Here is a 12,381-nt window from a genome sequence, read left to right on the forward strand (position 1 = left end):
TGACTGTATTGGAACAATTTATTGATGAACTTAAGAAATTTTACACTGATTTAGAGAGAAAAAATAATTTCCAGAAGCATATTGATGAAAGCTGCTATAGTCTCTCCTGAAATCAGATCCCAGCAAGTAAGACAAACCAAGGCAGCTACTAGTTTTAGAAGTCAGTCAGTCATTTTCTACCACTTCTTCCATAGTGGGTCACGGGGGAGCTGGTGTCTATCTCCAGCAGTCTATGGGCGAGAGGCAGGGTACACCCTGGACAGGTTGCCAGTCCATCGCAGGGCAACACACAAACAACCATGAACACACTCATTCATACACCTAAGGTCAATTTAGAGACCAATTGACCTAACAGGCATGTCTTTGGACTGTGGGAGGAAGCTGGAGTACCCGGTGAGAACCCACGCATGCACAGGGAGAACATGCAAACTCCATGCAGAAAGACCACAGGTTGGGAATTGAACCTAGGACCTTCTTACTGCAAGGCAACAGTGCTACCAACTGCGCCACTGTGCAGCCCAGTTTTAGAAGTAAAAAGTTAAATTTCTGCTGAAGAGTTCCTGTTTGGTCTTTGTGTGCATGAATGTGCACATGTGAGTCCATTTGAATGTTTGCAATCTTAGCTGGAATCCACTAAAGCAATCCCTGAGTGAGATGATGGCTGAGGAACCGCTAAGAAGTTTATTAGCCTCCATTTTCAAGAACAAAGGTCACGTTTACTGTTGTAACTACAGAGGGGTGAGCCATACCATGAAGATGAGGGAAAGAGGTGTTGAAGTTAGGTTAAGGAGAGAGGTGATGATCAGTGAGCAGCAATGTGGTTTTGTGCTGTGGAAACCTCAACAGATGTGATGTTTGCTTTAGGTGTGATGAGGGAGAAGCTGAGAGAAGGTCAGAAGGAGAGTTGGATTGTCTCTTTGTGGATCTGGACAAAGCTGATGATGGGACATCGAGAGAAGAAACTTTGGTACCATATAAGGAAGTCAGAGATGGCACAGAGACTTGTTAGTGTGGTGCAGGACATGTACAAGGGCGGTGAGACAGTGGTGAGGAGTGAGGTAGGAGTGAGTTGGGGGAGGGGTTACATCAGGTAGCTCTGAGCCCATTGTTGCTGACAGGGGTCATGGACAAGCTGACAGATGAGGTCAGGCAGGAGTCAAGGTGTGAGGGTAAGGAACAGGTGGAGGAGAGCATGGACAGGTGGAGGTGTGCTCTGGAGAGAAGAAGCTGTGAAGTTTCTTATCAGTTAATTTTGAACTTTTTATTTAGGGATTAAGCTGAGCTTGTAAACACTTTCCTGACTTTAGGGTTTTTCACACACACAGACACACACACATCCCTGATGGTGTGATTGGGTTGTCATGGAAACTAGATTACGTATGAGCCAGCTAGTTCCCATGGTGACGTTGAACCTGAGAGAGCAGCGTAGGTGTTGAAACACCTCCACACAGACGGGTGCATGTGGTCAGCCATCAGTGATTTAGCCGTCATGTTCTCAGCTCACGTCGTTCTTGTTTAGATGTTTACAGTTCTGGTTCTGTGGTCAGGTTTCATTTTTAGGCAGAAACACCTGAGACGCTACATACATTCAGTTATCTTGAATATTAAAAATCATAAGGTACTAGTGGCCTTCATTCAAAGCTTTTCAGCCAGGAAACCAGGTCCAGAGGTCAGGATTCGAACTCCAGGCAGCTGCACTGAGGATGAATAGCTTGTCTATATCTGGCGCCCGCTTCAACGATGCCCCTCGCTTTGCCCTTCCTCCTGTTTCCTTGATGTTTCACATAATAACTTTCATTTTGGTTTTTCAGTAGCAGAGCATATGCAGATCCATATTAGGAATGGAATAGTAAAGATATTTGTACGTAAAATATCTGGTACGGCCCAGTCGGTACCACGTTTTCAACCAGAACACAGGCAGAATGTTATTGTGCGGAACTAAGTGAGCAATGCTACGTTCTGTAGGGCAACTTTAAAATGTGACCCCAAGAGGACTCGCCCTCTAGACCCTCGTAAATCAGAATTTACACTGGAAGGAAGATGTTGGAGTTGGATGTCCTACATTTTAATGTCATACTTGAAATCGACGTGATTTGAGTTGGTTTGGCCAGAAAAGGAGAAAGAAACTTGTGAAATGAGGCTGTAACAGTCTGCTGAATCTGAAGCCAGCTGAGAAGCAAACCAAACAAACATGCAGATAAAAACCAGAGAGATGGTTTATTATTCTCAATTATCCAGAGTATTTTAAAAACTGATGAAAAATGTAGAAATTTGATACTGGATCAAGTTGTTGGTTGAAGCATTTTATCTGCGGGGATCTTGTGGTTTTTCTGCTGAATGAATCAAATCTTGGATCCTTGAACCCTAAAATGTTCATTTCTGTCCTGCAGCCTCTCCTGGAGCTCCACCTCCTACGGACTCAAAGCCCGGTGACCAGCCCAGCAGAGGCTCACCTTCTTCAGGCAGCCAGAACACAGCAAAGCCCCACAACTCTGGAATCACCAGTGCTACTGGTGACATCTCACCCAGCAGTGGTCCAATGCCTCCAGCTGCTGGCATGAGGAGCAGAGGGCCGTCTGTGCAGGCCAGGACGTCTATTACAGGTGAAAATGCTCAGATGGTCTCTAATTTAAAACCAGGGCATGTGTGCAGCAGATTCAGGGAGAGGATCAGTAAAACTAGCAGCTCATTTATTGTTTCTGTGTCCTTTAATCTTTTAAAGTGGTTCCGATCCGCAGCAGACCTACTTTCAGTGATCACTGCTGATTTTCTTTATGCCTACATGCCTCTGCAGGTGATTCCTGCTTTGGTGTCTGGTGTTACTGAACTTCCAGGTTTTCTGGAAGTTCCCAGTTTTGGATAAAGATACCACCAGAAACAATGTTGCTCGGTTCTGATTCAGTTTCGGTTTAGTTCCTGTCGTAAGAGTTTAAATGAGGACTTTCTGAACCGTGTCTCTGTGAGATTATCTACTGAATCTGTGAATGACTGCAGGTTGGCTTTACTTAACCAGAGACTGGCAGATGTTTGTGTCTGGGTCAGATCCATGTGATCCTGGTAAACGGAGCAGGAGGGACAGTTAGAGCAGGACCAGCTGATCATGCAGAGACTCCTGGAGCTGGTAAACACTCCGCATGAAGGAACCGGTTCTAACGGCTGTCTTCAGTCCGTTTAAAAGCTGCAGCTGCCGAAGTTTGAGCGGCAAACCGGACGGTGAGGCAGCGATGGTCTTTGACGTCTCCTGTGTCCGATCCACAGGTCTGAAGACCCCCACCATCACCAACCAGAACATGACAAAGATGCCTGCTGGCCATCCGCCAGCAAAGGCCATTTCGTCGGCGAAGCCCCCGCTGCAGAGAAACGGTTCGGCCCGCCACGGTCGACTGAACATCACAGGTAAGCTGCCTGAGAGGTTGTGGGTGACTGGATTTATGTGGTCTACTGACAGAAGAAGCTGGTCGTAATGCAGACACAGCTGTGTGGAGAGACGTAGAACCGCCAACATGTCCTCCTGAAAACCTTTATCAGGGCTTCTGCACAGGAAGAATGGAAAAAATGCCGTTAGCTTGTAATTCAAGCTCTGAATAAATATGTAACAGCCCTGACATTGTTGATTGAATATAGGTATTAACTTGGTTTATGAAATAAAAATATTTATTTAAATTCTGAATAATTAGCTGTTTTAAGGACAGAGAAGTCAGACCATTCAGTCCAACCCTGCAGCATCAGGAGGTTTTATTCTAATTGGAAATAAAGTTTTACAAACTCCTAAAGAAGACATGAAGCCTCACATTAAGACCAGAGCCGCATCATATCATGGCGTTCACCAGCGTCTATCTGTGATACATTTCCATCAAATACTTACTAAAAATTGGCCCAAAACTAATGAAAACTTCCAGAGAATATGAGTGTGGAGAGATTTGAAATTTTAAATAAGAGACTATGTAGTTATGCTCTGTGCTGAGTGGATAACTAAACCTGACTATGATTTTCTGCATTTTTACTTTGCTGCTTCCCAACAGGAAAAATAGTGTTATAGCTTGAAAGAGGAGGTCAGAAAAAGGATTTTTCCCACTGTGACTCATGTCAGGATCGTCTTGGATCCTTATTTACCATTTTACTATTTAACAGCCGGGTCTGAGCAGAGACACGGGAGACGCTGTTTTCACTTTTCCACAACTGGATTTGGATCCACAGAGATGCCGCTGCAGCGCAGAAGCAGAACTGAGTGGTCCAACTCATACAGACGAGCGTGTCGTATCATGATCTCAACCAATTTCATGCAATTAAGCATAAATGCAGTTTTTATGCCTAATTAGTAGTAGATTCAGTTCCTGCAAAAACACCATTAACATTATAATCCAGACACAGATTTTTAGGTGATGGTTTTAAATTTAATGATCATGTTGTTTAGAAAGAAGCTTTTATTGAGCTGCTAGTAAACATATTTCTCATATTCTGATCTCAGCAGAGAACCTGCTGAGATTAACAGCATCTTTCTACTCTAAACTGTTTATTGATTGAAAGTCAGAAGTTCTGAAATTAGACCGGAGAGTGTGTTCCAGTTATCCAGGGATTACACTTCTCAGCCTCCCTGGGAAAGCTTAATCTGGGGTGTTGGAGAGGAGTCAAACCTTGTCCTGCCCTTGGGTCAGTGGACCGGGTCTTTACCCTTGAGGGGTCCTGAGGTGGTCTTGGGAGTATGCCTCTCTGGTCTACATCAGTTTGGAAGATCTGGAGAAGACTTATGACCCTGTCACCCGAGGTATTTTGTGGGGGGTGCTGCGGGAGTCTGGTTTGGGAACGTCAGGATCTCATCTTTGCTTTTCCCAGATGTTGTGGTTCTGTTAGTTCTTCAGGCCACGACCTCAAGTGTTCACTGCTGAGTGTGATGCAGCCGGGATGAGAGTCAGCTTCTCAAAGTCTGAGGCCACAACTGGAAAAAGGTGGACTGCCCCCTCTGGGTTGGGGGTCGGTCTCTGCCTCAAGCGAGGAGTTTAAGTATCTGGGTGTCTTGCTCATGAGTGATGGTTGGATGGAGCGAGAGATGGAAAGACTGTTTGGTTCTGCAGTAATGTGGGCACTGCTCTGGTCTGTTGTGGTGAAGAAAGAGCTGAGCCAAAAAGCAAAGCTGTCCAAGTTATGACCCTCACCTATGGTCATGAGAGTTGGATCATGACCCTAAGAGCAAGCTGCTGAAATGAGTGTCCTCCATAGGATGGGAGGTGGGGTACTGGAAGGAGTCAGCTGATGTGGTTCAGGATGCCTCCACTTGGCACGTCCCAGTGAGAGGAGACCCTGAGGAAGAGCCAGAACCTGCTGGATGGACTACACCTCTTGTCTGGCCTGGAAACGCCTTGGGATCCCCCAGACTGAGCTGGAGGGTGTTGTTGTGGAGAGGGAGGTCTGGATCTGTTGCTCCTACAAACCGATCTCTGATGAGCTGAAGAGGATGGATGGATGGATGTTTTTAATTCATGCTAATATATGAAAACGTGTCTTTCCAGCTGTATCTTCCAGCCTTCAGATGTATTACACCGAGTCTGTGAAGGTGATGCTTTGGAACGATCTAGAAATTATTGTGAAATATCTGGAGAACGTTGTGATGCTTCCTGAAGTCTCTTGACTAATTAAGCTTTAGGGCAAACTGCATCAGTTGGTTCTGGATGACAGAATCAGTGTGACTGGACACCCCTGTAGACTGAATCAGAACCATCATGTTGGTCTGCGATTATTCAGCTCGTTCTGCTCCGACTCATTAACTGGGCAACAAACTGCCTTCTTTGAATTTTAACTGAGCAACATTTGGATCTCAGCACTATTTACAGAACCAGAAACATTCATCTAATTACTGGGTTGACGTGCAGAACTGAGCAGGAATTGAAATGTTTTTAATATATTGTAAATTATGCTGAATCTGAGAAATTCTCCTAAAACAGGCAAGGATTCAAACTATGACGTGAAAATTTAACTTTGTCTTTTTTGTTCTTGCATATAGAATTTTGTTTTTACATTTAAATATATTTGTTGAGGTGTTTTAATGCCTGGTGTAGTGTTTGTGTACCTGCTTGTAGAAAAGCTGTTTTCTCTGTGGAGCTGTGGTGGATTCAGGGGCTGAGGTTGCAGCCTCCTCCCCCCTGTTCGGGTGTTCTCCTCTGGGCCGGGTCGCCTGCATGCCTCCCCTCGGTGACGTGACCTGAAGGTCTTGTTTGGGCCTTTGGGGAGCCCCGACTCACAGACTGGCTGTCACCCTCATTGTGGCTTCACCGCCTCACAAACACGTTAAGGCTCATCAACAGAGGCAGCAGCACACATGCTTGTTATTGGACCCGGTTTGCAGAGTGGACCTTAAAGACTCTGGTTTTCTGGAGCTCTTTTGTCTCGATTGAAGTTTTCTTTGTTGATGCTGTGATGCAGCTCAGGGTTGATTATCCTTGCTCCTGTCTGCAGTTTATATTTGAAGCACACTTGCTTGTTTCTTTTACTGCACATTTGTTCGTGTAGATGTAACATGATTGTACCTCCTGCTGCCAGCTGGGGGCGCTGGTTTGCAGCTGGGATCTTTCAGAGTAATTAGTAGAAAAACAGAATTTGACTGAGGCTCCATGTTTCTTACAGACCCCAGACTTCGGTTTTATTGAGACTGGGACAGACCAACACAAACTGTGGTAGAAAACTGATGCATTTACAGACTGAACCATCATTGTAGCTCTAGCTGTGGTTGTCCTGCTAGAAGGTGAACAGCTGTTCTTTCAGGATTGTCCTGGATGTAGCCCCATTTATCTTCACATCAACTCTTCCACCAAGACCAAATTTGTGAACTGCATGACCCTTGCATCCTTGTATCTGAAATTAAACACCAGCCCATAAATGTTACCACATCTGGATGTACAGGATCCTGGAGGGAAACACACAAATCCAGCGAAACTCTCCAGCTCCTCCTGAGGGACCCCAGTGCTGGTTAACAATATTTGGATGTTCCCCTGAACTGTGCCACCAACATTTAGTTTGGGTTAGTTTGAGTGTCCTTTTTGAACTTCAAGGACTTCCCAGACTATAAGGGATACACAGTTCCGCCTGTGGGTTCTGGTTCTGGTTCTGCACTAGGATCTTCTCTCAGTGGGATGGATAAAACCTCCAAAAGTAGGAATCTTGATCAGATGCCTGAAATAAAAGCTTTCATGATGTGTTTACAGCATCTACTGTCTGTGGTGTTCATCTTCATTTGGGTGACTGTGGCAGCAGTGGTAACCGGTGGGTTGCTGGTTCGAGTCCCGAATCTGTCTCAATTGTTGTGTCCTTGGGCAAGACACTTTACCCTCCTTGCCTGCTGATGGTGTTCAGAGGCCCGGTGGTGCTGATTGTATGGCAGCCTCACCTGTGTCAGTCTGCCCCAGGGGAGCTGTGGCCACAGTGGGTGGATGAATGGGTGGATGAATGGGTGAATGAATGGGTGGATGAATGGGTGGATGAATGGATGAATGAATGGGTGAATGAATGGGTGGATGAATGGGTGAATGAATGGGTGGATGAATGGGTGAATGAATGGGTGGATGAATGGATGAATGAATGGGTGGATGAATGGGTGGATGAATGGGTGGATGAATGGGTGAATGAATGGGTGGATGAATGGGTGGATGAATGGATGAATGAATGGGTGGATGAATGGGTGAATGAATGGGTGGATGAATGGGTGAATGAATGGGTGGATGAATGGATGAATGAATGGGTGGATGAATGGGTGGATGAATGGGTGAATGAATGGGTGGATGAATGGGTGGATGAATGGGTGGATGAATGGATGAATGAATGGGTGGATGAATGGGTGGATGAATGGGTGAATGAATGGGTGGATGAATGGGTGGATGAATGAATGGGTGGATGAATGGGTGGATGAATGGGTGGATGAATGGGTGGATGAATGGGTGGATGAATGGATGAATGAATGGGTGAATGAATGGGTGGATGAATGGGTGAATGAATGGGTGGATGAATGGGTGAATGAATGGGTGGATGAATGGATGAATGAATGGGTGGATGAATGGGTGGATGAATGGGTGGATGAATGGGTGAATGAATGGGTGGATGAATGGGTGGATGAATGGATGAATGAATGGGTGGATGAATGGGTGAATGAATGGGTGGATGAATGGATGAATGAATGGGTGGATGAATGGGTGGATGAATGGGTGGATGAATGGGTGGATGAATGGATGAATGAATGGGTGGATGAATGGGTGGATGAATGGGTGAATGAATGGGTGGATGAATGGGTGGATGAATGAATGGGTGGATGAATGGGTGGATGAATGGGTGAATGAATGGGTGGATGAATGGGTGAATGAATGGGTGAATGAATGGGTGAATGAATGGGTGAATGAATGGGTGGATGACTGTCGTGTAAAGCGCTGTGGAGTTTCTGGCGACTTAATAAAGTTCAATACAAGTGCAGGACATTTACCTTTTTATTTGGCAAATTAAAGGTAGATTATTCTTCAACCGAATGTACCTTCATGAAACATCTGACCGTCCTTCATCTGTCCATCGCTCCACCTGTCCTTTCAGAAGATGTTCTCATTATGTCCTCAACTCCACTTTTTGTCCTTGCTGGAAGTTTTACTGAACTGCAGTCGGTGTTTGGAGGTTTTAATGCTCCACCTGCTGCTCTTTAAATGGATGGAAGGTGGAGGAAGATTATTCCCCCCTCTTCCTCCTCATCCTCCTCCCCTCTTCCTCCTCCTCCTCCCCTCCTCCTCCTCCTCCTCCCCTCTTCCTCCTCCTCCCCTCTTCCTCCTCCTCCTCCTCCTCCCCTCTTCCTCCTCCTCCTCCCCTCTTCCTCTTCCTCCTCCCCTCTTCCTCCTCCTCCTCCTCCCCTCTTCCTCCTCCTCCTCCCCCTCTTCCTCCTCCCCTCCTCCTCCCCCTCTTCCTCCTCCCCCTCCTCCCCTCCCGCTCTTCCTCCTCCCCCTCTTCCTTCTCCTCCTCCCCCTGTTCCTCCTCCTCCTCCCCCTCTTCCTCCTCCCCTCCTCCTCCTCCTCCTCCCCCTCTTCCTCCTCCCCTCCTCCTCCTCCTCCTCCCCTCTTCCTCCTCCCCCTCTTCCTCCTCCCCTCTTCCTCCTCCCCTCCCCCTCTTCCTCCTCCCCCTCTTCCTCCTCCTCTTCCTCCTCCCCTCCCCCCTGGTCCCTTTGCTTGGCAGCACAGCTGCAGAGGAGGCGTGGACGCGCTCCTCTTTGTTTAAATGAGGGACCAAACTGCGGTTCTGAACGGAGGAAAACGCTGCTGTGTTTGTGGATCCGACGGCGCCGAAGGAATACTAATCATCGCTGGCAGAGAGGATTTCCTCTCCTCCCTCCGTTCTCACACGCCATTAATACCTCGTCCTGTTTCTCTTTCTCCATCGCGCTCTTTTTCTCCTTTTCTCGTCGCCGTTGTTTGTCCACATCAGCCGGCTATTTTTGGTGCTGTTTTCTTCTTCTCTGGGTTGTACGACAGAAACGAGCGTTTGGATTTTTCCTGTTTATTTGTGGCTTCGATTCGATGAAGAGCAGCTGGAGGATTAACAGACTTTCCTTTTTGCATTTTTTCTAAATCTGAGTAAAAGTTCTGCTCCAAATCCAAATGCAGCTCGTTTAGGATCCACTGGGTTTGGGTGCAGATTTAATCATTGATTATTTCAATTTTGATTTTTCAGTAACATCTGCAACAAAACTTTTGGTTTTTTATTCTGAAGGAGAAAAAACTAGAAATTTGGTTCAGCTTGGTCCAGATTTATCTTAGAAGGTTCTGAATTTTCTGAGAAGCTTCAGAAAGCTATCCAGGCTAAATTCCTCAGACCCAACCTGAGTTTGCTGAAGACCTGGTGGAGAAACGATGTTATGGTCTCCCAGACTCTCGCTGTCCAACTTCCACGTGAAGCTGACAGCTAAAGGACTCTTCCGAAACCTTCAGCTTCTGCCGGGATGCAGGAAAAACACGGTGGTCTTCCACGCAGGTCTGGACCCGTCCTCTCCATCATCATCCAACCATCCAGTGTTTCATCCTCTCATCTCCTCCATCTTTCCACGTGTCGTACAGCATTCATCTCAGACTGTCGGGTGCATCCTTCACATTCCTGATCATTACTGGGAAAATGGCTACTTCCCAGTTTATCCCAGCACCGCCACCAATATCTAAAGGCCAGATATTAAGAACCTTCATCCCTGCATCCTTCATACACATGGTAGTTTGGACATTTAATTTATCATCAGGGTGTGTCCAGGAAGTTCCTTGAGCTTTATGCAGCTTATCTTCATCATAAAACAACCATGCTCTTCCTCCTCTGCTGCCTGGTGCCTCATATTCAATGAATTGATGTTTTTGACCTTTTGTCTTTAGTTTTGAGATGTGAAATTGAACTCTTTACCCTTCCTCCTCCTCCCTCCGCTGCTCCTCCTCCCTCGGCTCCTGTGCGGGACCTTGGCAGCCATTGTTGCCTCTCTCTGCTTCCAGTATTGTGTGGATCTTCCCTTTAGAGATGGCTGTCAGTTGTACTAACACAAACAAGCTTGCATGTGTGTGTGGATGCTTTCTGCACGAGTGCCTCATCAGTGGCGTGATGAATAAATATGGCTGCCGGCTGCTTTCAGGTCCGATACCAGCGCTGCGAACCGACTGCAACCACGTGACTCTCACATGAACTAGAAACAGGCGAGGACACAGCTGGCCATTAGGTTATTCAGCCGCGCTCTGTCCTTCAGGTCGGCGCGTCTCTGTGTTAATCGTGCCTCCTCCTCTTCAACTTCTTCCTCCTGGAGCTTTTAGAGAAATGTTCGTTGCTGTGGTGAGGAGAGAGTCTATGTTTTATTCAGAGAAAATCTGAGGAGCCCAACAATTTTTTTTATCCTTTCCCTTAATTTAAAGGAGCCTGGGTGAGCTCTGAGGCAGCCATGTTTAGTCTCAGCTCAGCTCCGACCTGCAGTGACTCTTACAAACCCAGCAGCAGAGCTTCCTCACCTGGATTCCTGTTAGATTGGTTAGAGGAATCCTGCAGGTGTTAAAACCTGAGCTGCAGCCTCTCTGCTCTGTGCGACACATCGACCTGCACAGAGCTTCTTCCTGTCAACATCAGGAGGTTTGGTGGGTTCAGGGTTATTCCACACATATCAGCAGATTCAGAGAGATTCAGAGGAGATGCATATGATTCTTCATGAAGTTGCTCTCTGACCATTATATCATTATATTTTAGTCAATTTAAATAATTAGTATGGTTAAAGTCCACATTTTTATCCCATTTCTCTCAAATAGAAATTAAATTATCTGTGACTGCACTTCTGGTTGGATAATAACACATAAAACATGCGTTGACCAATCAGACTGCAGGTAATGAACCATTTGTAGCTATGTTCTTTTGAGCAAACCAGTGGAAATAATTTTTGCAGACATCAGGGTGGAATCACCTGTAGATGTTTCTCCATTGCATGGAAACCATGAACTTCCTGTCTTGTGAGCACGTCTGCTGATGTTTGGAGGCTGTAATGGACAAGTTTCAGAACCAACTGTTCTGTTCAAAATAATGTGAAAAGAAATCTGGGCCAGAATTATTTTAAAGCTCCGTAAAGCAGCACGCCTTGCAGGCTAACAGTGGTCAGTATAGTAGTTACGTTTCCTTCTTTTAAAGCATGAGGTCAGATGGTTCGTATAACTGAGGTTGAGTTGTTTGTAATTTTACATTTGAGCCACTAGGTGTCAGTGTGTCCCATCAGTTGGAGCTTTAATTCTCAATGGATGAATCAGTCAAATATTGATGCTTCATGTTAAAACAGAACAAAGATTGGTGCTAATTGTTCTTTCATATTGATGCTTTAACCATAAACTGGATCAGAAATTATGCCTTCTGCCCTTTTTTATTATTTATTCTCTGTTCAGACACAAACATTCTGGAATCAAACCAGCATCTGAAATTAAATCTTCTCCTGAAGTCTGCACATGGAGGAGGACATGTGGGTCAGCATCAGTTCACCATCAGGCTTTCTTCAAGGCTTGATGATGCTGATGTCTCATCTAAATTACTCATTAATTCCACCATCTTGAACATGTTATCTGGATTCAAATTCAGCTCGGCAGCCAATTCTCTCCCAGTGGACATGTTTGGACTGCTCCTCGTTGATTTCTGGCCCACATGAACACGTTCCCTGTGGTTCTGTGGGAAATATACCCCTCCATGCAGCGTGACGCTCATCTATCTGAGCTCAGCGGCACGTGTTTGGCTGCTCCGTGTGTTCTGGGTCGGAAATCCTTAAACATTTCTGCTGCTGGCTGGAATGTAGGTTATGGCCGGCTTTAGTCATCCTGGTGCAGAGGTTCATCTGAGGCGGGCTTTAATCTGCTGCAGAGGAGCTGCTGGGTT

The 12,381-nt window shown here is 46.0% G+C and overlaps 1 protein-coding gene across 8 annotated transcripts in view; it reads left to right on the forward strand.

Annotated features, from left to right (window-relative positions):
* Positions 1–12,381, forward strand: part of mtus1b (microtubule associated tumor suppressor 1b) — a 59,345-nt gene that overhangs the window by 23,477 nt on the left and 23,487 nt on the right. For 6 of the 8 annotated variants that reach the window (XM_047364694.1, XM_047364692.1, XM_047364697.1 and 3 more), the window contains exons 6-7: positions 2,391–2,603; positions 3,259–3,396. In XM_047364694.1, the coding sequence (XP_047220650.1) occupies positions 2,391–2,603; positions 3,259–3,396 (351 nt within the window). Of the gene's footprint in view, positions 1–2,390; positions 2,604–3,258; positions 3,397–9,201; positions 9,988–12,381 lie in introns of those variants that run through there. The other 2 variants (XM_047364699.1, XM_047364700.1) reach the window with 2 other exon arrangements.

This window comes from Girardinichthys multiradiatus, chromosome 5 (assembly GCF_021462225.1).
Source record: "Girardinichthys multiradiatus isolate DD_20200921_A chromosome 5, DD_fGirMul_XY1, whole genome shotgun sequence".
In the NCBI taxonomy this organism is placed as follows: domain Eukaryota; kingdom Metazoa; phylum Chordata; class Actinopteri; order Cyprinodontiformes; family Goodeidae; genus Girardinichthys; species Girardinichthys multiradiatus.